Consider the following 24,136-nt stretch of genomic DNA (forward strand, 5'->3'; position numbering starts at 1 on the left):
TTATGTGATATAATCTCCTCAATCCCCTTTGACTTATTAGTTTGCCGTCCGACCCTGTCCGCAGCAGTGGTTCTTGGTTCTTTCTCTCTCTCTCCTTCTTTACTACATCTTGGGAAGCCTCACTAGGACAAGGGCAAACACCAGCTAATTTGAATACATTTACTGGACAAAGCACATACACAATACATACACACATATAATAATAATGAATCCTACACTCTATACTATTTCAATCAGGTTGCACTCCAACACCATCAGATCTCTATCATCAGCTTATCAAGTGGTATCCTATCTCCTGGTTCACCACCTAATATTACCAACCTCCTCAGGTAGGTCAAGTCATATAATACAATGTTGCACTATCAGCAAGAGAATATATCTATAAACATGTACAAGGAAAATCAGCGTGTGACTGCAATAACATATATATCAGTATAAATGTTCCTTGATACACAACAATGATCAATCGATCACTCTATCAGTCCTAGAACACATACATCTGTAGGTAATCCAGCCTACGACCGTAACTCCATACTTCAGTATAAAACACTCCTTGGCACAAGAATGGCAAACAATCACCCACCTCTCACTGCGTCTTGCACGTTAATGACAACCAAACACTATCAACTCCCTACAAGTAATCAATTAGAACTTCCCTTCCACATCTGGAAGTTCACTACCCTGATCTCTTTAGGTTCTTCTGGGCTTCACTACCAGGATCCTCTGCAGCTCCTCCAGGCTGCTACACCATGAAGTTTTCCTTGAGCAACTATAGAGCTTCACCCTTCTGCTAGGTTCCTCCACAGCTCTCTGGGCTGCTACACCATGAAGTTCCCTCGAGCAACTATGGTGCTTCACCACCTCTACAGAAGCACGTGACACTCCTCTTCACTGCTTCTCCTCACAGCTCGAGGTCCTCTGCTCCACTACCTTGGAGTCTCATCAACTACTCCCTCTGTGCTGGCTTCGAAGTTCTCAGCAACTTCTTCCCCAAAGACAAACCTGCAACCCATTGACACTCCAATAAAAATGTTTCCCCTTAAACACATAAACCAAAAATAACCACACAATATGTTTGTCTCAAACATCTATCTGCTCTCTACATACTGTGAGAGTGGACTCCCCCGTTTTGGGCGGGTCCATGCTCCACCTCGCCCGGCAGTCCTCACTCTGGGAGGGTCCTCTGCTGTCAGGAGCTGGGCTCCCTCAGTCACCTGCCAGTGCTCAGAGGGGACAGATGTCGCTCCGTGTTCCTCCCTCTCCACTCTCTTATTTTAGGCCTTCTGCCATATCAAAACATGTTTAACTTATCAATAAACATTGCTACTGTCGCTAGGCACACGTGTGGGAACCGACCTGTGAGTTTTATATTTATTTAATGTATATGAATTTATATAGAATTTATATTTACGTTAATTTACATATTTCGATAGCAATTTGTATGATGTTAAGTGGACTGTAGTTCTGCAATAATCTCACAAATCGATCCATACACATTAGAGGGGGGTTTATATTGAATTTATATATATGCAGCTAATCAAACTACAGTATTAAACTACATATATTAGTATACATTGAGGAGGTTCCTTATCTTATTATACAACAGGCTTAGTCCACCAGGTATAACTAGGATGTAGACACCAATTTAGCCTCGTGTGAGGCAGCTTCCATCACCCAGTAACTGATGTACCAAGCCTGCTTCCTCTTCTTGTTCCTGTCAAAGGGCGCTAGCTGTAAAGCCAGAATCCTAATATATGACAGGTATATCAGAGAAAACACTGTATAATGAATCAGATAAGGACCAAGGCTTAATTACCTTTTTTGAGTCGATCATTTGTGTTCTCACCAGTTCGCCCAATATCTACCTAACATTAATGGCCAAAAATTATTAGATAAACGGGTTTCGGAAAAACACTTCCCTTGAGATTGTTGACAGCGTGTTGATGATGGCAGAACTTTGGTCTCCATAACACTTCGTCCAAGAGAATTTATAGGAGCTGAATTTGCCCCACGACTCTCAGGTCTTAACAACAATGGCTGAGCACTCCTTCCTCACTGACGCCTGGCCTACTTTGTCCAGATATCAGTAACTGATAGAAGGGTCACATTTACTTTATTTTAATACTGATAATTAAGTTAATTCATATGAGATGTTTTTATGATGTAAAAGTCCAAAGACTAATGTATTTAAGAATAATTCCCAACACAATAGCTGGTGAATTTATAATAGTATGTGGCAATGATATTCCGTTTTCTATTGACGGAAAATTCCACTAAAAGCTACATTTTCTATGGGTTAGCTTGTGTGTACAATGGCCGCAATATTATCTGCAATTGCATGTAATATTATTAAATGCTTTCGGATTTTCTGACATAATTCCCTGGGGGCTGCTCACGGGTCGCAGTCCTATTTAGAACAGACGAACACCGATACTCCTCCTTCGAATTATTAGATTAATTTGATGTTAGTACTTAGTAATCACACATTTGTGCGTCTGTTCATACAGGGCGGATGTCCCGTACTCGAGTTGCAGGGGTTAGAAGTCTAATGCGATTTCATTTCCCTGTTAACTCTTGAAAGGCTAAAACTCAAGCCTAATTACATATTATTCAACCCAAAAGACTGGATGTGATCAAGTACTACAGTCAAGTATAATTCAGGGACTGCAGTGAGATCAGTGACATTAGATATAACTTGAAGCTTGTTCAGGTAATTGGTCACTGATATATATACACTGAGACCCATGGAATTCATCTTGATTAAATAATAAATGTATCAAAATCAGTCATCAGATTTATTGGGGTTTAATTAAGTTAATTGATTCAGAGGATTGAATAGCCCATCATTAAAGTCAAGAATGGTTCTGAGACTGCAGTGGGTTCAGTGACATTGGTCGCAGTGACTTGTAGCTGTTTAGGCTACTGTTCACTGATTTGCCACTGAGGCCTCATGAACTCATCTTCATCTTTAAATGATGATATTAACATCAACTTCTGTTGTTATAGTCAGCTGTAATCTCCTTAGTATAATGCTACTGGAGAAATATAATCAGCTGACAAATTTAGATTTCTACTAGTATTGTTTATCTGCAGGCATAGGTCTCCTCAGGCTTGATACTGGGCCTGAGAGTAATTTGCCTCCTGCAGAATTTAGCATGGTTATGCCCTGATATTTAGTAGGGCTACCGATGAATTGATGATAGTAGTCTGTCCCCAAATGGAGATCGAAGTCGGTGAGGTGATCAGACTTAATATTATCTGCCAATTTTATTCCTCTATTTCTCAGGAATTTGGCTGTTGCTCTCAGACCTTGAACTTGTAGGTCTACTGGTATTTTGTCCACCACAATGGCTTGTACTTGACAGTCATACCTGCCTAAACGTACTGATGGTTGTACCACCTGGTAGACTTGAGGTCTTGCATCTGTTATAAACCCTGAGATGTTGATTGTCATCTGGGCTACAGGCCTTAATTGTAGTTCATCTTCCAACTTTTTAGTGACATATGTTCTTTGGGACCCTTGATCAAACAACCCACGGGTATGGACCTTGGCCCTCTTATTCTGGATGGTAATTTGGGCAGTAGGCAAAGTTGTATTACCTTTAGACTTTACCGATTGGACACTCGTTGTTTGTTGCACCTTGCAGTACTGTACTGTGGTGGGAATGCTATCTTCCGCCTTGGGGTTTGGAGACGTTGTTTTGGTGTCTCTGCACCATGCTGCATGGTGCTGACCCTTGTTACACCTATTACAGGTGTGTAATTGGGTATCACAGTCGTTGATGTTATGTTTCCTGAGGCACCTCGTGCAATGTTGCAAATCTTTGAGTCGCTCAACATGGGCGTCACTATCAGGAAAATTAGGGCAGTGGTACATTGAATGTTTCTCATTGAAGAACAAACATGTTCCATAGCTTCCAGTACCCTTTGGTGTCACGTTCTTGGGTGACACAGTAACTATAGGCTTGGAGGGTCCCACTGCATATACGCCCACACTGCTACTGTTCCACTTTGGTGTTGAATTATATTGTCTAGATTGATTTGGGGTACCTTTGGTACTCTGTTGTTTACTATTATTGGTTTCTGAGGGTTTACTTGGTGGTTTTAATTTGTCATGTGTTCGTAATTGATGAACTACTGACTTTAAACCTTCAGATATTTCACTCATGGATAAGATACTTTTATTGTAATGAGCACTCATTTGTCTCAATATGTCCCTAGGTATTTTCTCCTGGACAACTATTTTCAAGACCCACTCTGCCCCGTTTGTATCTGCTGTCAGGCTGAGGGCATTGATCAATGATTCTACCTCCAGCTTGAAGACTTGGAGTGAATCAGCTGAAGCCTCCGGTGGGGGTAAATGCAACAGCTCATGAACTAAATGTGATGTTCTTACTTCTGGATCAGCATAATTATCCTTGAGGAGTTTTACTGCCAGATCATAGCCGTCATTAGTTAATCTCAGATGGGATACTACTGTTTTAGCCTCACCTGATAATTGACCTTGCAAATAAGAAAATTTACTACTCTTTGGTAAAGATTGTTTTGAGTCCACAAGGTCCACGAATTTGTTCCAAAATTCGTCCCAATCTTCCTCGTCTTTTCCTGAGAAAGTTGGTAAATCAATTGGAGGGAGTCGAGCTTCTGCTTGACTCCTATTAGATGCAACTGTTGTTGTTGCCTTGTTCTGGGCAATTAATTTGACGTAAGGCTGTAACGTGGCCTGAGTGTGATCATCATAATTCGCTAGATCAACCTCGTGTCGTCTATTTCTGTTTCTGATAAATTGGTGTTAGCAAGTTCAGCCACATATGTTGCTATTTGGCATTTGATTTGCTCAAATTTACCTGCAGCTGCTTGATAATAGCTTTCCAGGTCAGCATAATCAACTGGTGATTGTTGTGATAAATCTTCACATTTCTTGATCTGTCTTGTTAAGTGGCCTTTAAGACCTGCAAGGGTTCTTTTCATTCTCCCTGCATTATCCATACTGGCTAGTTGGTGAAGCCTTGTGGGGCTTATACTTGGGCTGCTCATAATACTGAACAAGCACTGACGGTAGCCTGGGGTAAAATTCTGCTATCACTAGGCTATAATCCTACCTCTACTAGAGGTTAGCACTTAAAATTAATACACATTATATATATATAATCATACACACTAATGATTTGAGTGATAAACCAGTGTTACTGGAAGTACCTTTAGGTTAGCTCCTCAATATCACCCTAGGATGGTATAGACACTAATTAATCACTCAAAGGTGTAATGATCATAAGTAAATTATTATATATACACAACTCAACTCGAGCTGGTAACAATTATACCCAAAATAGGGTCTGCACCATTCATTAATGGTGCTAGGTTGTTTAATATAGTACAACTAGACTATGGTAATAATGGGACTAGTATGAACAATAAATAGTTCAACTAGTCAATGGTAATATCCTACCCTGTTGTGGGTTGGCAATTGGTAAATATTGTATTGTGAAACTAATGCAATATATATTAAATAATTCTCTATTTTGGAGAAATAATATACACAATTGTTGTTGATAGCCTCTTAGTTGCCTCTATGAAACTTCTGATATTATCAAGAAGTATTAAATATTATTAGTGACCTCGCGAAATTAACTCCACAAAATTCGTGGATAATCTCTCGCGAAATTAACACCACGAAATCCGTGAACAATCTTGGGAAGACACAGCCACCAATTTGGCTGGCTTCAATATAAGCACTGTCATTTCACAGAAATAACACGCCACCAAATCGGTGGGTGACCATGAAACCGCTGACTGAGGCTGGACTGAGCTGAGGGGCTCGTGAACTCGCTCGAAGGAGGCTACGCCGCTGGTCTTTGACTGGCTTTGTATAAATCACACTGCACTAGTATATTTAATGAATCCACTGGTTAACTGGTTCGTCCGGTACTAAGATGACCAATAATCTGTCATCCGGCTCGAAGATGATCAAATAATGTGGGAACCAACCTGTGAGTTTTATATTTATTTAATTTATATGAATTTATATAGAATTTATATTAACGTTAATTTATTTATTTCGATAGCAATTTGTATGATATTAAGTGGACTGTATTTCTGCAATAATCTCACAAATCAATCCATACACATTAGGGGGGTTTATATTGAATTTATATATATGCAGCCAATCAAACTACAGTATTAAACTACATATATTAGTATACATTAAGGAGGTTCCTTATCTTATTATACAACAGGCTTAGTCCACCAGGTATAACTAGGATGTAGACACCAATTTATCCTCGTGTGAGGCAGCTTCCATCACCCAGTAACTGATGTATCAAGTCTTGCTTCCTCTTCTTGTTCCTGTCAAAGGGCGCTAGCTGTAAAGCCAGAATCCTAATATATGACAGCTATATCAGAGAAAACACTGTATAATGAATCAGATAAGGACCAAGGCTTAATTACCTTTTTTGAGTCGATCATTTGTGTTCTCACCAGTTCGCCCAATATCTACCTAACATTAATGGCCAAAAATGATTAGATAAACGGGTTTCGGAAAAACACTTCCCTTGAGATTGTTGACAGCGTGTTGATGATGGCAGAACTTTGGTCTCCATAACACTTGGTCCAAGAGAATTTATAGGAGCTGAATTTGCCCCACGACTCTCAGGTCTTAACAACAATGGCTGAGCACTCCTTCCTCACTGACGCCTGGCCTACTTTGTCCAGATATCAGTAACTGATAGAAGGGTCACATTTACTTTATTTTAATACTGATAATTAAGTTAATTCACATGAGATGTTTTTATGATGTAAAAGTCCAAAGACTAATGTATTTAAGAATAATTCCCAACACAATAGCTGGTGAATTTATAATAGTATGTGGCAATGATATCCCATTTTCTATTGACGGAAAATTCCACTACAAGCTACATTTTCTATGGGTTAACTTGTGTATACAATGGCAGCAATATTATCTGTAATTGCATGTAATATTATTATATGGTGTCGGATTTTCCGACAACACGACCAACTACAAGTAATCGCTATAGACTAGCTCAAAATCGGGCTTACCACAGATTGTCTGGTCGAGGGTGCTCCTTCCTCTGACTGAGTCTGGTCAGGGCACCCTCACGGCCCACGATAATGTCTCTGGGTGGCTTAATCAACACTCCTCGCCGTCCAGGACTTGAGACCACAACGTTCCCAGCTCGATTCCACAGCTGGCACGTCTGCACACTTCTCTTCTCTTGGAGATATATCACCAGGGGTTCCTTTCTGACGGGAGCTCAAACGGAGCACGGCTTCCCCTTGCGATGTCTGGTACTCAAGTGGGGGTCAAAACCCTCCCGAAGCTAGCCTCATGCCTCCAGCAAATTATCTACATCTCCTAACCAGTCATTTATCTATTTTCTTAATCACTGCCCATAATCTTAAACTCTGTGTAAAATTTACCCAATTATTTTTACGTATGAATCTTCATGTCTGTATTTCCGACCTCCTAGTCAGGTTAGGCTTGATAGAATAATTCTCAAAAGGCAGACTCGTTTTTCGGCTATCTGGGATTATAACACATATCAAACACGCCAACACAAATACCATCAAATTTCTCATTGCCTCAGAAGACGACCTGTTTCAGGGAACCTGCTTTCAGTAAACTCACACAAGCTTCACTGACTCCTGTCCTCACTATTGAACAAAAAACTAAATGCTCAGTCCTTGTAAGAAATGTCGACAGCTCTGTCCTATCAGCACCTAATACTATCAATCTCTCTCAGGACATCTCACACAGGAATGCTATTTCCGTAATGGAGATATACCCAGTGCCCAGTACAAAACACCTCAAGATCCAATGTTCCTCCCCTACAGAAGCTCAAAAACTCTTGCATCATGGGATAAAAATCCTCAACACCAGCACTCCTCCCTATCTCATTAGTCCAGTTGATTACATTCCTTTGCTGCAACGTTTCAAATGTTACAAATACAGTCATGAAACTCGTAAATATAAAAGCCCACAAATTTGTTATAATGCTCTGCAGAAGGCCATTTTTATACTCAGTGCTCTGCCAATACTTAAAAATGCATTAATTGCCAAGGATTAATGCCATCAACTGCCATTCAGCAGTTGACAAATCTTGCCCTCTGAGAAAATAAACCCTAAAAACTCTTCGCAATAACCAACCTCGCACTCAAGCACACCCTCCTCATTCTTCCTCAACCTCCCATAACTCATCTCATCACCAAGCAGCATCAGCCTCCTCCATGTCCTATGCCAGTGTCCTTAATGCTTCACCTCACCAGCAACATTATCTCCACAATACTGCACAACAAACTCATTCTTCTCCACCTCTCTTCCCTCACCCACCACCTCCACCTTATTCTCCTCTTCAGAACCTTTCATATGAACGAGTCACTGCCTGTGTACAAGCTGCTTACTTGAAGGCCAAGGACGATGGCCGTGACTTTGCTGACTATCTTCCTATCTTTCTCACTCATAACGGCCTTCCTAGTATCACTGTTCCTCCTCCTCAGCTCTAGCGCTCTGTTCCATTCTCGCCTACAGTCCTCACTCCACAAAACACCATGACTTCAGCTGAGGAAAATACTACAGTTCCCCCACAATGTCCTACCAACCCACTCCTGACTGCTACAGAAAACGGTGCCACTGACCAAACAGCACATCCTGGACTATCCCAAACTGAATCATCCATGTCAAAAGCACTTTCAACCTCTTCTCCCAACATTGTCCCCTCCACTTCCAATCTGACTTCAAATAGTACAACCTCTGATACCTCTCACCCGGTTCCTGCCAACAAGCCTTCTGCCTTCCTCCATCTCCCAACAACTCCAGTCATTTCTTCTGTAACAGATCTCATCTCGTACAGAGCCCATTCAGCAACCCGTTGTCTTACTCCCACCTCCCGCTGCCAATTTCCCACAATTCCTACCACCCTCCTCCAAGATGTACCCTCCTCAATAACTGCCCAAGTCATTGAATCACGCAACCCTCATGCTCCTGTACATGCACAAAACCCCACCAGCACCCCATCAAAACCTAAAAATTCATAAAGATCATCCAATTTAATGTGCGGGCATATTTCTCCCTTAGACACATGGTGTCAGATTTTATTGAGATCGAGAGACCTGATGTGCTATTATTAAATAGCACATTCATTACGAACTCATATAAAATCAAACATTATAACTACTCCTCTTACCAGTCACCAGATGAAGCACATGAAAGAGTTGCAATACTCATCCGTTCTTCATACAAACACGAACTCTTACACACTCATTGACTTCACAAACATTTCCTAGCCATCAAAGTTCACACACAAATGGGTTCTCTCGTCATCTGCACAACCTACACCCGTCCTAACACCGGCATTCCCATGCAAGACATCACAACTCTCTTCAACCACACTCACTTGCCTGTTTTTCTGCTTTCAGACCTCAATGCACAGCATCCTACATTCCACCACAATACCACAAATTAGCATGGCAGACAGCTTCACCAAATATACACCCAAAAATATCTATTCTTTCTTGGCCCTGACTTCCCCACTTTTTTCAGTCATACAGGTTCTGGCAGACCTGATCTCATATTCACCAACAGACATGGCAGCAACTTGCAACACTTCATTTCACCAGGGCCCATTACCGGCTCTGATCATATTCCTTTAAATCTCACAGTCTCCACAAATCCTATTCTCATCCCCAGCACTCCTCAATTCTCAAACAGAGATAGATATGTTTTTCACCACTTTTGAGACCCTAGCTAAAAAACTTAGCTGGCCTGCAGATCAATGGTCTACCCTTCTCAGAGTGCATCTCACAGGTAGAGCTGCGGTTACTCTCAGTACCTTAGCGTCTGAGAATGACTACCAAACCCTGAAGCAAGCCGTGTTGGACGCCTACCTTCTCTTCACCGAAAGCTACAGACGAAAATTCCGTGATCATCTAAAGGCAAGTACCACCACCTTTCTAGAATTTGCCAATACAAAGAAAAGTTATTTCGTGAAATGGCTGGAAGCAGCACATGTCTCTACATTTTCAGAACTCGTCAACCTCATGCTAGTTGAGGAATTCTTTAGACGTGTTCCCCCTTCCGTCCGTTTATATTTAGTAGACAAAGAAGAAATCGACTACATCAGATGTGCGAAGTCGGCTGACACCTACAGCCTCATCCACTGGCTAACACCAGAACCACCTTCCAGTAAGAAGTCTTGGTATAGTTATGATAAAGTGAGTACCGATCAAGCGAGCTCTCAATTGTATTGTAAGTATTGCAAACTCTATGGACATACCATAGATAAATGTGGAAAAGTTCATTACAAAGGCAATGAGACTCCTAAACCCAAACCGACTCCTCCCAAGTCCGGTAAGCCTGTGATGAATGTTGGTGTTCCTATTAATGATCTTTTTCTCTTCAGCAAACACCTGTATCCTGGAACTGTCTCTGCCAACAGTACAGATTCGGAGGGACGTTTCAAATTGAAGATCTTGAGGGACACAGCGGCTCTTCAGTCAATAATATTGAAATCAGCTGTGCCTAACATCACCTTGTTACGAACCCGGATCCAGCGTCCGAGCACGGAGTAGTGACGATCGCGCCATCTGTGGGTCAGCTCCCGAAACCCCCGCCAAACGACGACGACACCTGGTGAGGATGCCGTGTATCAGCTACGAGGGCCAGTTTCCAGTCCCGTTCAGCACTCTACACCGCCGCCACTGACCTCTGGTGAGGTGGTGCTCCGACGACAGCGCCATCTATGGACTGGATACGTCAGGTGTTTGTGCCCGAGCCCGTAAGTGAGGTGTTTTAGTGTGTCCCAGTCATTGATGACGTGTCTGTTTACAGAGTCGACCTGGGACCGCTGTGTTGAAGGTTGAGTCAGTCTACCCGAGGCAGCCAGTCTCCATACCTTGAACCTTGCTGCAGCTGTTGTGAAGTCGTCCCCTCGGAAGAACACTGTGGTGTGTTAGCCTGCCAGTGGAGTGGCAGTAAAAGGATTTACCCGGGACCGACTGTTGGAGACGATCATCCACTGGGGTACTGAAGACAGGAGAGTGATTTGTGGTGTCACACGAGGCTCCTGTCTAGGGCGTTCCCCTTTTATCGTTCGTGGAGTGGCCGTACCAGCCTTGTTGGCTCAGAACCTGCCAGCAGACCAGCTGGACGTGTGGTTGACGGCCTCCACGGCGGTGCCCCCAATGGACATGTGTTTTGGCTGACCTGTGGCCAGGGTAGGCTCAGCTTCTTTGAAGAATTCGATGTGTGGCCACGAAGAAAGCACCAAGGACTCAGCGCCTAGCTTATGGATCCAGAGTCTTCAGCAGAAGACTACATTGTGAAGAATCCCCTTGTCAAGTGTTAATATCCCTCCCCCTTGTGCACTCTTTTATTTTATATATTTAATCGGTGATGGTGAAAATTATAATATTAAGTTCTTAGCTTTCTTTCCCTACTCCCTATAAGTTACTTGTGTCACGGATCTCATCCCTTGATAGCCACTACTGGCTTGGGAACGGATATATATATCTGACTCTAACAACATCAGAGTGAGAACCCCGTTGCGTCCCGAGAGGGTCGTAACACACCTACACCGGGGAAACTGTCCTTATCACTAACCCTCACTGCTACCACTCCGTATCCACTCGCCAGAGTCCACCTGGATTGTCCTTTTGTGACCGGAGAAGTCCAAGTTGCCATCAGGGAAAAGTCTTTTCCCATGTCTGGAGTGCAACTTCTCCTGGGCAACGACTTGGCAGAAGATCTGCAACCTTTCAACCTGATCATCATGGACAAACCCCAGGTGTGTAACTCTGTAGTGGACAATCCCATCTTTGAGTATGTTCCAGCAGAGGTCCAAGAAAGTGATGAAGTTTCTCCTCCGGTTTTGGTGACCACCCGTGCACAAGCTGCACGCCCGCAACCAGCTGACTCTACTGTAACCGCTGTCCCTCAAGAACATCAGAACCTACCACAGAATCTTACTATGTTGGAGTTCCGTAAGTTACAGAGGGAGGATCCATCATTAACACCATTATTCTTCCAGGCTGAGACTCAACCTGACAGTATCCCTGGGTTCTTCCTAGAGAATCAGTTGCTCTACCGCAGGTACAGACCCAGTAAGCTGAAGGAGGATAACGATTGGGCAAATGTCGAACAACTAGTGGTTCCCACCAGCATACGGCCCGATATTCTACACCTGGCCCACGGAGCACTTTCTCACTATGGTTTTAACAAAACCTACCACGGAATTAGACAAGACTACTACTGGCCAGGTATGGTTAAAGACGTCAAAAGTTACGTGCAACAGTGTCATACATGTCGGATGGCAGGTAAACCTAACATTTCTATTCCCCAGGCTCCATTGACTCCTATCCAGGTGCCTGCGGAACCTTGAATGTTTCAAGGTTTGAATCGATGAATATTTCCGTTGTACCCTCTCAGGCTCGTGGGGTGGGCGACCAAGCTCCCGAGTCGGCCTGTATTGGAAGACCAGGCTCTGTAGCTCCCGCTGCGTTGGGCCCCAACCTTGCTCCTCCTCTGACCGTCCTGACTTCTTCCCCCTGCTCCCCTCCTTCCTCTGTGGTTGGGTCGAGCCTCCAGCCCCCAGTGGTGACCACTTCGTCCCCTGGTGCGGCTAAGTCTCTCGTTGTGACTACTGCGCCTTTTGACCCCTCTCTCTCCGGGGGTTCTCAACGCCGTTCGCGCCCCAGCCGCACTCGCTCGATTCCTTCCTGTGATGACGCGTATCAGGCCTTGTTAGGTCCTGCTTCATGGGCCAAATACTTTGATCTCCTCCCTCTTGATTCTGCGCCTCCTGACGATTTCTCCCTCCATCGGCATCTTGTAGATTCCGTGGATAGGTGTGTTACTTTCAACCCCACTCGTCTCGGTACACGTGTCGTTGCTGCTCCTTCTCAGGATGCAGCTTCCCGCTTGGCTGCCTTATCTTGCCTTGGCGAGATCCCTGTTCGGGTCTCCAAGAACGATCGGATGAATGCCAGTGTTGGCACTATTCTCCTCCCGCCCCATGTTGCGACCGGTGTTCGGAATCTGCAGGATTGCCACGATGATATTCGGCATATCCTTGATTGCCCAAGGCCATTCTGTCCTCCAGGTAGACTCGTTTACTCGTCCCCCTCGTGGCCGTCGCCGTCAACCCCTTCGCGTTGTGAAGATCACCTTTGATGGTAGGACCCTTTCATCCTCTGTCATTCTTGCTGGTGCCAGGTGCTCTGTCCAGGAGTATATTCCTTCTCCTCGGCTCTGTAACAAGTGCTGGAGGTTTGGGCATGGTGCCCTCCGCTGCTCTGGGACTGTCTCTCTCTGTCCTTTGTGTGGTGGCGAAGGTCACTCTAAGTCGGAGTGCACTTCTCCCCAGGCTCGTTGCCTCAACTGTGGTGAGGCCCATCCTACCTTCTCCCGTGCGTGTGTCCATTACAAGCTTGAGGCAGCCGTCCTCAACCTGAAGCACCGGGAGCGTTTATCTTTTCCTGAGGCGAGGCACCAGGTTCGCCGGCTCCCGCCTTATGCTAATGTCTCTTATGCTTGCGTGTTGCGCTCTTCCTCTCCTCGTCCTTCCCTCCTTCCTCAGACTCACAACTGTTTCCGGGCCTTGGACCCTGATGCGCCCACTGCCCCCTCCTCTGTTCCTTTGCGTTCTGTCCCGAGGGGTCCCCCTCCTGGTCCTCTGTCTGGGGTTCCCCTTCCTTCTACCCAGTCTGTCATGTCTCCTGTGTCTTCTTCCTCGTCCCCCTCCGATCCTCCTTCCTATCCTCTTCCTCCATCTATCGGCTCTCCCCACCGCCTGTCGGTGCAGGCGGATGTCCATCGCTCTCCTAACGGCCGTCGTGTGTGCTCTCGTTCAGCTTCTCCTGTTGAGACACTGGAATCCGTTGCCCGGTACGTAGTTGCTGGGACACGGGTCTCTTTAAGTCAGAAGCGTAAGCCTGGCTCCTCTCCTTCCTCCTCCCCGGCGGGTAAGAAGGCTTCGCTTTCTTCCTCAGCTCCTCCTTCTGGCTCTGTTGCTTCTTCCCCTCCCATTTCAGTGATTGCGGCCCTGTTCCTGCTATGGAGGTTTCTTTGGCCCCTGCTTCCCTTTCGGTTGCTGCTCTTGCTGGGGTGCGCTCCCCTCTTTCTACTCCCCCTCTTCCTGCTGCTGTCCTTGACTGCTCCTCTCCGTTGTCTCCTCCTCTTCCTCCTCCTCCGGACCCTGCCCGCACACCTCTGATCTGTTTCCCGTTTCCTTCCCTCCGTCTTTGCTCAGTTTACCCATGCCCCCTAACCCTGACTTTGCTGACCCTGATCCCGACCCTGATATTCTTTAACGTGCTCTGTTGCTCTTTCGCCTTTGTTTCTTCCTTGTTCTCTGTTTTTGTCCTTTCTTTTCTCGTCGTTGTCCATTCTTCAATGGAACGTTCGAGGTTATTACGCCAATTTCCTCGAACTCCAACTTCTGATTTCGCGGTTTTCGCCCCTTTGTGTCTGTCTCCAGGAGCCAATGCTTGGTGCTCGTCCTGGTCGTTTTCGTGGCTATTCCTTTCTCTCCCCCCCCCCCCCCAGCCATTGCTGGGGCTTCTAATTCTTCTGCTCTCTTGATTCGTGCTGATGTTCCCTTTGTTCCTTTACTTTTTCCTTCGCCTCTCCATTGTTCTGCTGCTCGTATCTTTGTGGGGAAATGGTACACAGTTTGTTCCATTTATCTCCCCCCGAGTGTCCCGCTTTCTCTTCTTGATTTGAAACACCTCCTAGACTCCTTGCCTGAGCCTGTGCTCCTGCTGGGTGACTTCAATTGTCGTCATTCTCTTTGGGGTGACGTTCTGACGAATATCCGGGGTCGCCTTCTTGAGCCGTTTCTCCTCTCTTCTTTCCTGTCTCTTCTGAATTATGGTGAGCCCACTCATTTGGACTCTCGGACTCGCACCCTTTCTTGTCTTGATCTTTCTCTCTGCTCTTCTTCTCATTACTTAGATTTCACGTGGCAGGTTCTTGATGACCTCCATGGAAGTGATCATTTCTCCGTCCTTGTTTCCTTTTTCTCTTTTCGCCCTTCCCTCTCTTTCCCTAGGTGGCAGTTTGCTAAGGCAGACTGGAACCTATTTACCCTCAGTGCTGCTCTCTCTGACCTCTCCCTTCTGCCTCTCTCTCGCGCTCTCCTCCTTTTTCATGACACTGTCTTCAACGCTGCCCTCCGCTCTATTCCTCGCTCTTCCTCTCGGGGTCCACGGAAGTGCGTTCCCTGGTGGAATGCGGACTGTGCTCGGGCTGTCCGCTGTAAGCGTGCAGCCTGGAAGAGGCACCGCCGTAGGCAGACGACCGATTCTTTTCTTTTCTTTCGGAAAGCGAGTGCGGTGGCCCATAGGGCCATCCGTACGGCTAAACGTGAATGTTGGGCATCTTATGTCTCAACAATTACGTCCGAAACTCCTCTGGCCCAGATCTGGAAGCGTATCCGCAAGATAGCGGGTAAGTTCGTTCCCGATGTTTCACCGGTCCTTCACCTCCATGATACTCTTGTGGCGGACCAGTTGCAGGTCGCTTCCGTACTGGGTTCCCACTTTTCTTCTGTTAGCTCTAGTCTTCATCTTCCCCAATCTTTCCTTCTTCGTAAACCTGTCCTTGAGTCTCGTCCTTTAGATTTCTGCACTCGTCTTCAGCTTCCCTATAATGATCCCTTCTCTCTCTCTGAACTTCGTTCTGTCCTGGCCCTCTGCGGTTCTACGGCGGCGGGCTCCGATGGTATTCATTATGAGATTCTTCGCCATCTCCCTCCGTGTACGTCTCGGTGTTTACTGAGTCTGTATAATCGGATCTGGGAGTCGTCGTCAGTCCCTGAGGACTGGCTCGATGCCGTTGTCCTCCCTGTTCGCAAACCGGAGTCTCTGGGTACTTCCCCCTAAGGACTTTCGCCCTATTGCCCTCACAAGTTGTGTCTGCAAACTCTTTGAACGCATGGTTAACGTTCGTCTGATGTGGTTCCTGGAACACCATCACCTCCTCTCCCCTTCTCAATTTGGTTTCCGCAAGTGCCGCAGCACGACAGATGTCCTGGTGAACTTGGAGGTCTATATTCGTACTGCTTTTGCTGCGAAGACCTCCGTTGTTGCCGTCCTTTTTGACCTGGAAAAGGCTTACGACACCACTTGGCGGTATCATATTCTATCTCAACTTCATTCTTTTGGCCTTCGTGATCATCTCCCTCTCTTTCTCCGCAGCTTCCTCTCTCGTCGTTCCTTTCGGGTGCGCCTTGGTACCGCTCTCTCTGCCTCTTTTCAGCAATACGAAGGTGTACCCCAGGGTAGTGTTCTGAGAACTACTCTTTTTCTGGTTGCCCTCAATGGTCTTCTTTCCTCTCTTCCTTCAGGTGTCTTCTCCGCTCTCTATGTCGATGATCTTACCCTTTGCTGTCAGGGTGATGATTCGCCTCTCCTTCAGCGCCGGCCTCAACTTGCAATTGATGCCGTGTCGTCTTGGGCCACCGATCATGGCTTCAAGTTCTCTACTTCTAAGACTTGTGCCATGACTTTTACGCAGAAACGGGTCGTTCTTCGTCCCTCTTTGTCACTTTATGGTCATCCCCTTGAGTACAAAGCTTTTGGGGTTATTCCTTGACACTCGTTTGTCTTGGTCTCCCCATATCTCTTACCTCCGTGTTGAGTGCTCTAAGGCCCTTACCCTCCTTCGGGTCTTGTCCCATACTACTTGGGGGGCAGATAGGCGCACTCTCCTTGCTTTACATTCCTCTCTCGTCCTGTCTAAGCTCGATTATGGTTGCCCTGCTTACTCGTCTGCTTCTCCTTCTACTCTTCGCCGTCTTGATGCTTTGCACCATACTGGGTTGCGCCTCAGTTCTGGTGCCTTTCATTCGACTCCCGTCCTTAGCTTGTATGTTGACACTGGCTTCCTGTCTCTCCAAGACCGCCGTGATCGCTACTGTCTTTGCTATCTTGCGCGGTCCTTACAACATCCTTCCTCTCGCCTCTGTCGTGCTTTAACTTTTACCCCTCCTGCGGTTCCTGTTCCTCTTCACCACCTCCATCTTTCTGTTCGGTTATCTCGCCTACAGGACTCTCTTTCCGTTCGTATTTCTAATGTTTCTCCTCGTGTTGTTCCTTCTTTGCCCCCGTGGAGAGTCCCTCTTCCGCGGTTTTGTACATCCTTGACCCGTATCACTAAAGCTTTTACCCCTCCTACGGTTCTAAAACGCCTTTTCCTTGAGCACTTTTCTTCTCACTCCCGCTCCGTTTCTGTCTTTACCGATGGGTCTAAGTCGGCGGACGGTGTTGGCTACTCTGTTGTTTTTCCTGATCGCACTTATATGTGTCACTTACCTCCGGAGACTAGCATCTTTACAGCGGAACTTTATGCTATTCTCTATGCTCTTCGTCTCCTGCTTTCTCGTTGTCAGTCTTCCTTTGTAGTTGTTGTTGACTCTCGTGGTGCCCTCATGGCTCTCGGATCCTTTAATTTGGTTCATCCAGTAGTTGTCGAGATCCAGCATTGGCTGTTTCTTGTTCACAGTAAATTTAAGTCGGTTGAGTTTTGTTGGGTTCCCAGCCATATTGGTATGTCTTTAAATGAGCGTGCGGATGCTGCCGCCAAGGAAGCTGTCCGCTCTTGTCCCATCTCTCGTAAAGGTATTCTGTATTCCGACTTTTACCCGGTTATCCATTCCTCCGTCCTTACCCGTTGGCAGGCTTCTTGGTTGTCTGTTACTGGTAACAAACTACGTACTCTTAAATGTTGTGTTTCCTCGTGGCCGTCCTCCTTCCACCGTAACGGCGGTGGGAAACAGCTCTGGCGAGGTTGCTTATGGGCCATACTCGCTTAACCCATGGTCACTTGATGGAGCGCCGCCCTGCTCCTTATTGTCCTAGTTGCATTGTCCCTCTTACGGTCGTGCATGTCCTTCTTGAATGTCCTGACTTCCAGGACGAGCGTGTGTCTTGCTTTCCGACCGCCCCTCGCGGTCACCTGTCCCTCAATAGAATTCTTGGTGACTCGGATACTTTTGATATTGTTCGCCTTATGCGTTTTTGTTCTCGTATTGGCATCCTTGGTGATATTTAGCGCCCTCTGATTATTTTGCGCATTTGATGGTGCTACTTAGCCTTCCCGGTTTGGTGCCTTCTTTTGATAATTACTTACTTACTTACCTCTCACAGTGCGTTTGTGCAAGACTTTTTCAACATCAAAGGTTTGAGGAAGCTTTGTAGGAGTAAATTCCTCGCTATAGAACCCACCTTCTATTTCCTCATCATTCAAATCTTTCAGAAAGTATAATGGGATGCATTGTCTCCTATCAATAAGGTCCACTGTAAAGATCTCTCGTGTGTTCTGTTGCTTAAACCCTTTCTTAAATTTGGAAATGCGGTCTGATAGTGCAATACGTACAGTATCACCAAGAACTAGATGTGAAATGACGACTCTCTTTGTTTCGCTCGGGGTTTTATACATTAAGTTAAATTGGCCAGCATACTCCGCGGGTGTAGATACTGCATGTACCTCGACAGGGGTCTTTCCCTTCAACCCTCTGTGTGGAGAAGAATTATACGTTTTCAAAATTTCTGGTAAAGCCTGCATATAATTTAAAGTATTGTAGGCTGTCACATACTTGTAAAGTTTACCTGTTAAAGTCCGTATGAACATTTCAGCGATGGAGGCCTTGGTCTCCTGAGGAAATCATTACTATATAACTTAACATTCTTCGAAGCCAACAATTTCTTCATTGGAGCGTTATAAAATTCTCCACCGCAATCGGAATTAATTTTGCATATTCCCTGCGAAAGAGGTGTTTCCAGAGTTGTAGCTAAAGCTTTACTCGTGGTTTTCCATCCTTACTTGATAATGGTAATAGTTGAGCGAGTCTGAAAAATATGTCCACACATACAAGTAGATATTTCACCCCACCATTATGTGTGGACAGCAAGCTCATCTCGGCGAGGTCTATGGCCAGAAATAGGCGTGGTTTGGGACTTAATACACGACGTCATGTGAATTTGTGCAGGTGGGAATAATGTAATGTATATGCGTCAGAAGTTTTCAAATAGTCGGCATTAGTTCCCGATTTCCCCCAAAAATGCATTTAATGAAACTGGTTCGATTTCAATCAAACTTTTTTGACGAGTTGTACATGAAAAGAGTTTCATCTGGTGCAAGTCTCAGCATCGTAGCATAAATAGGAAGGGAGAAAAAAATATTGAAGTAGGTGTCAAAATTATTACAAAATGGTCAAAAACTATTATCAAACACAAGTGTTAACTGAAATCTATGACTCTCAGCTATCACAATATAGCATATATTTAAAAATATTATAATTAGCTTTATTAGAAAAAATTAAGTTAAAAAAAATATTTTTTTTCCCAATTTTTTTTTTTGTTTAAAAAATTTTTTTTGTTTTTTCCAAAAAACTTTTTTTTTTTTTATCGGACGATTTGCATGAAACTTATACACCTGACTGCACATAAGCCTATTCTAAGGGTGCCAATTTTGGAGAAAACTGGTTGATGTCAACCTCAGCCACAGATGGCAGCACCTTAGACTTTATTGTTTTCGGATTTATTTTCAATGTTTTCAACTAACATAAACGTTTCAATAACTCTTTCATTTTTGATTGAATTTACATGAAACTTACACCTTATATGTAAATTGTATGTCTCTAAACTCGCAATTTCTCGTTTTTTCCTAAGTTCATTTATTGATTTTATAATAGCAATAAACATGACATATTTACATAATTTTTTGGGGGGGAACTTTGAATATTTGTATTAGGAAAACTAAAGATGGTTTGGATACTCCAAAAGTTACGAACCTTTATTATATGTTAATGTGTCAGATAAGTGTCATAGAATGATTATATCTGAAAGGTGTGTTTTTTTATTCACACTTGAAAATGTGTAAAATTCGTTGAAAAAAAACATATATCTCCCTTTCTATTTACGCTGCACTACTGAAACGTGGAACAATTGCAGCGCTTTTCATATACAACTAATCAATAAATATTGGTTGATATTGAACTACTTTTCCAAAACCATAGTAATGCCCCTTAATTAAACGTTCAAAAATTTTAGGAAAAAATTCACTTAGTGTGTCAAAACATTCCATAACATAAGGCAGCTTCCTGAGTGAAACACGCTGGAAATAAATCCGTGCAAGAACGGCACTATTCTCTTCTTCAACCACATTTATTTTTCTATAAATTAATATGTTTATGACAATAAGACACCTGTGATCAAATAACAGAGGTTAAGACAACTGTAGTCAGATAACAGTGGTTAAGAAAGCTGTGGTCAGATAACAGAGGTTAAGACAGCTGTGGTCAGATAACAGTGGCTAAGACAACTGTAGTCAGATAACAGTGGCTAAGACAGCTGTGGCAGCATAACAGTGGTTAAGATAGCTATGGTCAGATAACAGTGGCTAAGACAGTTGTGGCCAGATAACAGAGGTTAAGACAGCTGTGGTGAGATAAGAAAGGTTTAGACAGCTGAGGCCACATATCAGAGGTTAAGACAGCTGTGGTCAGAAAACAGTGGCTAAGACAACTGTGGTCAGATAACAAAGGTCAAGACAGCTGTGGTCAGATAACAGTGGTTAAGACACCTGTGGTCGGATAACAGCGGGTTAAGACAGCTGTGGTCAGATAACAGTGGCTTAGACAGCTGTGGCCAGATAACAGAGGTTAAGACAGCTGTGGTCAGATAACAGAGGTTAAGACAACTGTGGCCAGATAACTGAGGGTAAGACAGCTGTGGCCAGATAATAGAGGTTAAGACACCTGTGGTCAGATAACAGTGGCTTAGACACCTGTGGCAAGATAACAGTGGTTAAGACAGCTGTGTTAAGATAAGAAAGGATAAGACCGCTGTGGACAGATAACAGTGGAAAAGACACCTGTGGCCAGATAACAAAGGTTAAGACAGCTGTTGCAAGTTAACGGTGGTTAAGACAGCTGTGGCCAGATAGCAGAGGTTAAGACAGCTGTGGACAGAAAAAAGTGGTTAAGACAGCTGTGGTCAGATAACAGAAGTTAAGACAGCTGTGGTCAGGTAAAAGTGGTTAAGACAGCTGTGGTCAGATAACAGGGGTTAAGACAGCTGTGGTCAGATAACAGAGGTTAAGACAGCTGAGGCCACATATCAGAGGTTAAGACAGCTGTGGTCAGAAAACAGTGGCTAAGACAACTGTGGGCAGATAACAAAGGTCAAGACAGCTGTGGTCAGATAACAGTGGTTAAGACACCTGTGGTCGGATAACAGTGGGTTAAGACAGCTGTGGTCAGATAACAGTGGCTTAGACAGCTGTGGCCAGATAACAGAGGTTAAGACAGCTGTGGTCAGATAACAGAGGTTAAGACAACTGTGGCCAGATAACTGAGGGTAAGACAGCTGTGGCCAGATAACAGAGGTTAAGACACCTGTGGTCAGATAACAGAGGTTAAAACAACTGTGGCCAAATAGCAGAGGGTAAGACAGCTGTGGCCAGATAACAGTGGCTAAGACTGCTGTGGTCAGATAACAGCGGCGAAGACAGCTGTGGTCAGATAACAAAGGTTAAAACAGTTGTGGCCAGATAACAGTGGCTAAGACAGCTGTGGCCAGGTAACAGTGGTAAGACAGCTGTGGTCAGATAACAGAGGGTTAAGACAGCTGAGGTCAGATAACAGTGGCTAAGACAGCTGTGGTCAGATAACAGAGGGTTAAGACAGCTGAGGTCAGATAACAGTGGCTAAGACTGCTGTGATCAGATAACATTGGTAAGACAGCTGTGGTCAGATAACAGAGGGTTAAGACAGCTGAGGTCAGATAACAGTGGCTAAGACTGATGTGATCAGATAACAGTGGTAAGACAGCTGTGGTCAGATAACAGAGGGTTAAGACAGCTGAGGTCAGATAACAGTGGCTAAGACTGCTGTGATCAGATAACAGTGGTTAAGACAGCTTAACAGTTTGTTATACAGCTGTGGCCAGATAACAAAGGTTAAGACGGCTGTGGTCAGATAACAGTGGCTAAGACAGCTCTGGCCAGATAACAGTGGTTAAGACTGCTGTGGCCAGATAACAGTGGCTAAGACAGCTGTGGTCGTATAACAGAGGTTAAAACAGCTGTGGCCAGATAACAAGGGCTAAGACAGCTGTGGTCAGATAACAGACCCTGCAAGTTCACAAAGGTGAACACACATAGAATGTGTCATTAAACGTTCAAAATTTTAGGAAGAGATCCGACGAATAAGTGTGTTTGTTGTTGCTGTTTCATAAGATTCAGCTGCTGGGAACTAAAAGTTCCAAGTAGCACGGGCTATTGTGAGCCCGTGATAAATGTGTAAAAGTATTCTATTAAATTAGGCTGCTTCAAGCACTCCATAACATCAAGCAGCTTCCTGAGTGAAACACGCTGGAATTAAATCCGTGCAAGAAAGGCACTATTCTCTTTTTCGTCAACATATATTTTTCTTTAAATTAATATTATTATGACAATACGACAGCTGTGGTCAGATAACAGGGGTTAAGACAGCTGTGGTCAGATAACAGTGGTTAAGACAGCTGTGGTCAGATAACAGGGGTTAAGACAGCTGTGGTCAGATAACAGTGGTTAAGACAGCTGTGGTCAGATACAGTGGTTAAGACAGACGTGGCCAGATAATTGAGGTTATGACAGCTTTGACCACATAATAGAGGTTAAGACAGCTGTGGTCAGATAACAGAGGCTAAGACAGCTGTGTTCAGATAACAGAGGTTAAGATAGCTGTGGTCACATAACAGAGATTAAGACAACTGTGGTCAGATAACAGAGGGTAAGACAGCTATGGCCAGATAACAGTGGCTAAGATGCTGTGGTAAGAAAACAAAGGTTAAGACAGCTGTGGTCAGATAACAGAGGTTAAGACAGCTGTGGCCAGATAACAGAGGTTAAGGCAGTTGTTGCCAGAAAACAGTGGCTACGACAGCTGTGGTTAGATATCAGTGGTTAAGACAGCTGTGGTCAGATGACAGTGGCTAAGACAGCTGTGGCCAGATAACAGAAGTTAAGACAGCTGTGGTCAGATAACAGTGGCTAAGACAGCTGTGGTCAGATAACAGTGGGTTAAGACACCTTTTTATTTATTTATTTATTTATTTATTTATTTATTTATTTATTTATTTATTTATTTATTTATTTATATATATATATACAAGAAGGTACATTGGGTTTGTGAGAATACATTGGATAGTACAGTATTTACATTCTTGTAAAGCCACTAGTACGCACAGCGTTTCGGGCAGGTCCTTAATCTAGCAGATAATTTTAAGTAGGTAGTTTCAATCAGAATTGATAAATGATAAAGATACATTACAAGAGAAAAATGAGATGAGAGAGATAAGTAGGTATATTAAAGCACATTGTTATATTAAAGCTCTGATTAATTACATTGACAGCTTGATTAGTAATTTAAACAAGGTTAATAGACACCATACAGCAGATTGACAGCACATATAAGACAGCAATACACCTGTGGTCAGATAACAAACCCTGCAAGTAACAAACCCTGCAAGACCATGGAGTGATTGCACACAAAATGAGGTCAATGGGTATAACTGGTAAAAGTAGGACACTGGATACTCAATTTCCTGTCAAACAGAACACAAAGAGTAACAGTCAATCAAGTAAAATCGAATCCGAGCGCAATTAAAAGCTCTGTACCTCAAGGTACAGTCCTTGCACCACTGCTGTTCCTTATTCTCATATCAGATATAGACAAAACACAAATCACAGCTTCGTGTCACCCTTTGCAGATGATACAAAAATCAGCATGAAAATTACATCTGCTGAAGACATTGAAAAACTACAGACAGATATTAACAAAGTTTTCGACTGGGCAGCAGAAAATAACATGATGTTTAACGGTGATAAATTCCAGGTACTCAGATACGGCAAAAATGAGGATCTTAAACATAATAAAGGGTACAAAACACAATCGAATCTGCCCATAGTAGGAAAACAGCATGTCAAGGATTTGTGAATAATGATGTCCGACGACCTAACGTTTAGGGAGCATAACCAAGCAAATATTGCGTCAGTCAGAAAAATGATAGGATGGATTACGAGAACCTTCAAGGCCAGAGATCCCATCACAATGGTTGTACTCTTGAAATCACTTGTGTT

At 44.2% G+C, this 24,136-nt stretch overlaps 1 protein-coding gene across 1 annotated transcript; it reads right to left on the bottom strand.

The window, feature by feature from the left end:
• Positions 1-5,893: 5,893 nt before the first annotated feature.
• Positions 5,894-18,643, bottom strand: LOC138372329 (uncharacterized). The gene is made up of 2 exons (XM_069337614.1): positions 18,151-18,643; positions 5,894-5,988 (listed from the first exon to the last, which is right to left on the bottom strand). Exons 1-2 carry the CDS (start codon positions 18,641-18,643, stop codon positions 5,894-5,896), a joined length of 588 nt encoding a protein of 195 aa, XP_069193715.1.
• Between the last annotated feature and the right edge of the window lie 5,493 nt (positions 18,644-24,136).

This window comes from Procambarus clarkii, chromosome 5 (assembly GCF_040958095.1).
Source record: "Procambarus clarkii isolate CNS0578487 chromosome 5, FALCON_Pclarkii_2.0, whole genome shotgun sequence".
Classification (NCBI taxonomy): Eukaryota; Metazoa; Arthropoda; class Malacostraca; order Decapoda; family Cambaridae; genus Procambarus; species Procambarus clarkii.

What these genes read in the sequence shown, in the direction of transcription:
- LOC138372329 (XM_069337614.1), bottom strand. Translation starts at nt 18,643, where the DNA reads ATGTTCATACGGACTTTAACAGGTAAACTTTACAAGTATGTGACAGCC. An exon ending in GCACAAACGCACTGTGAGAG is followed by an intron (nt 5,989 to 18,150) that starts GTAAGTAAGTAA and finishes TAAAACTCACAG; the next exon opens with GTTGGTTCCCACATTATTTG.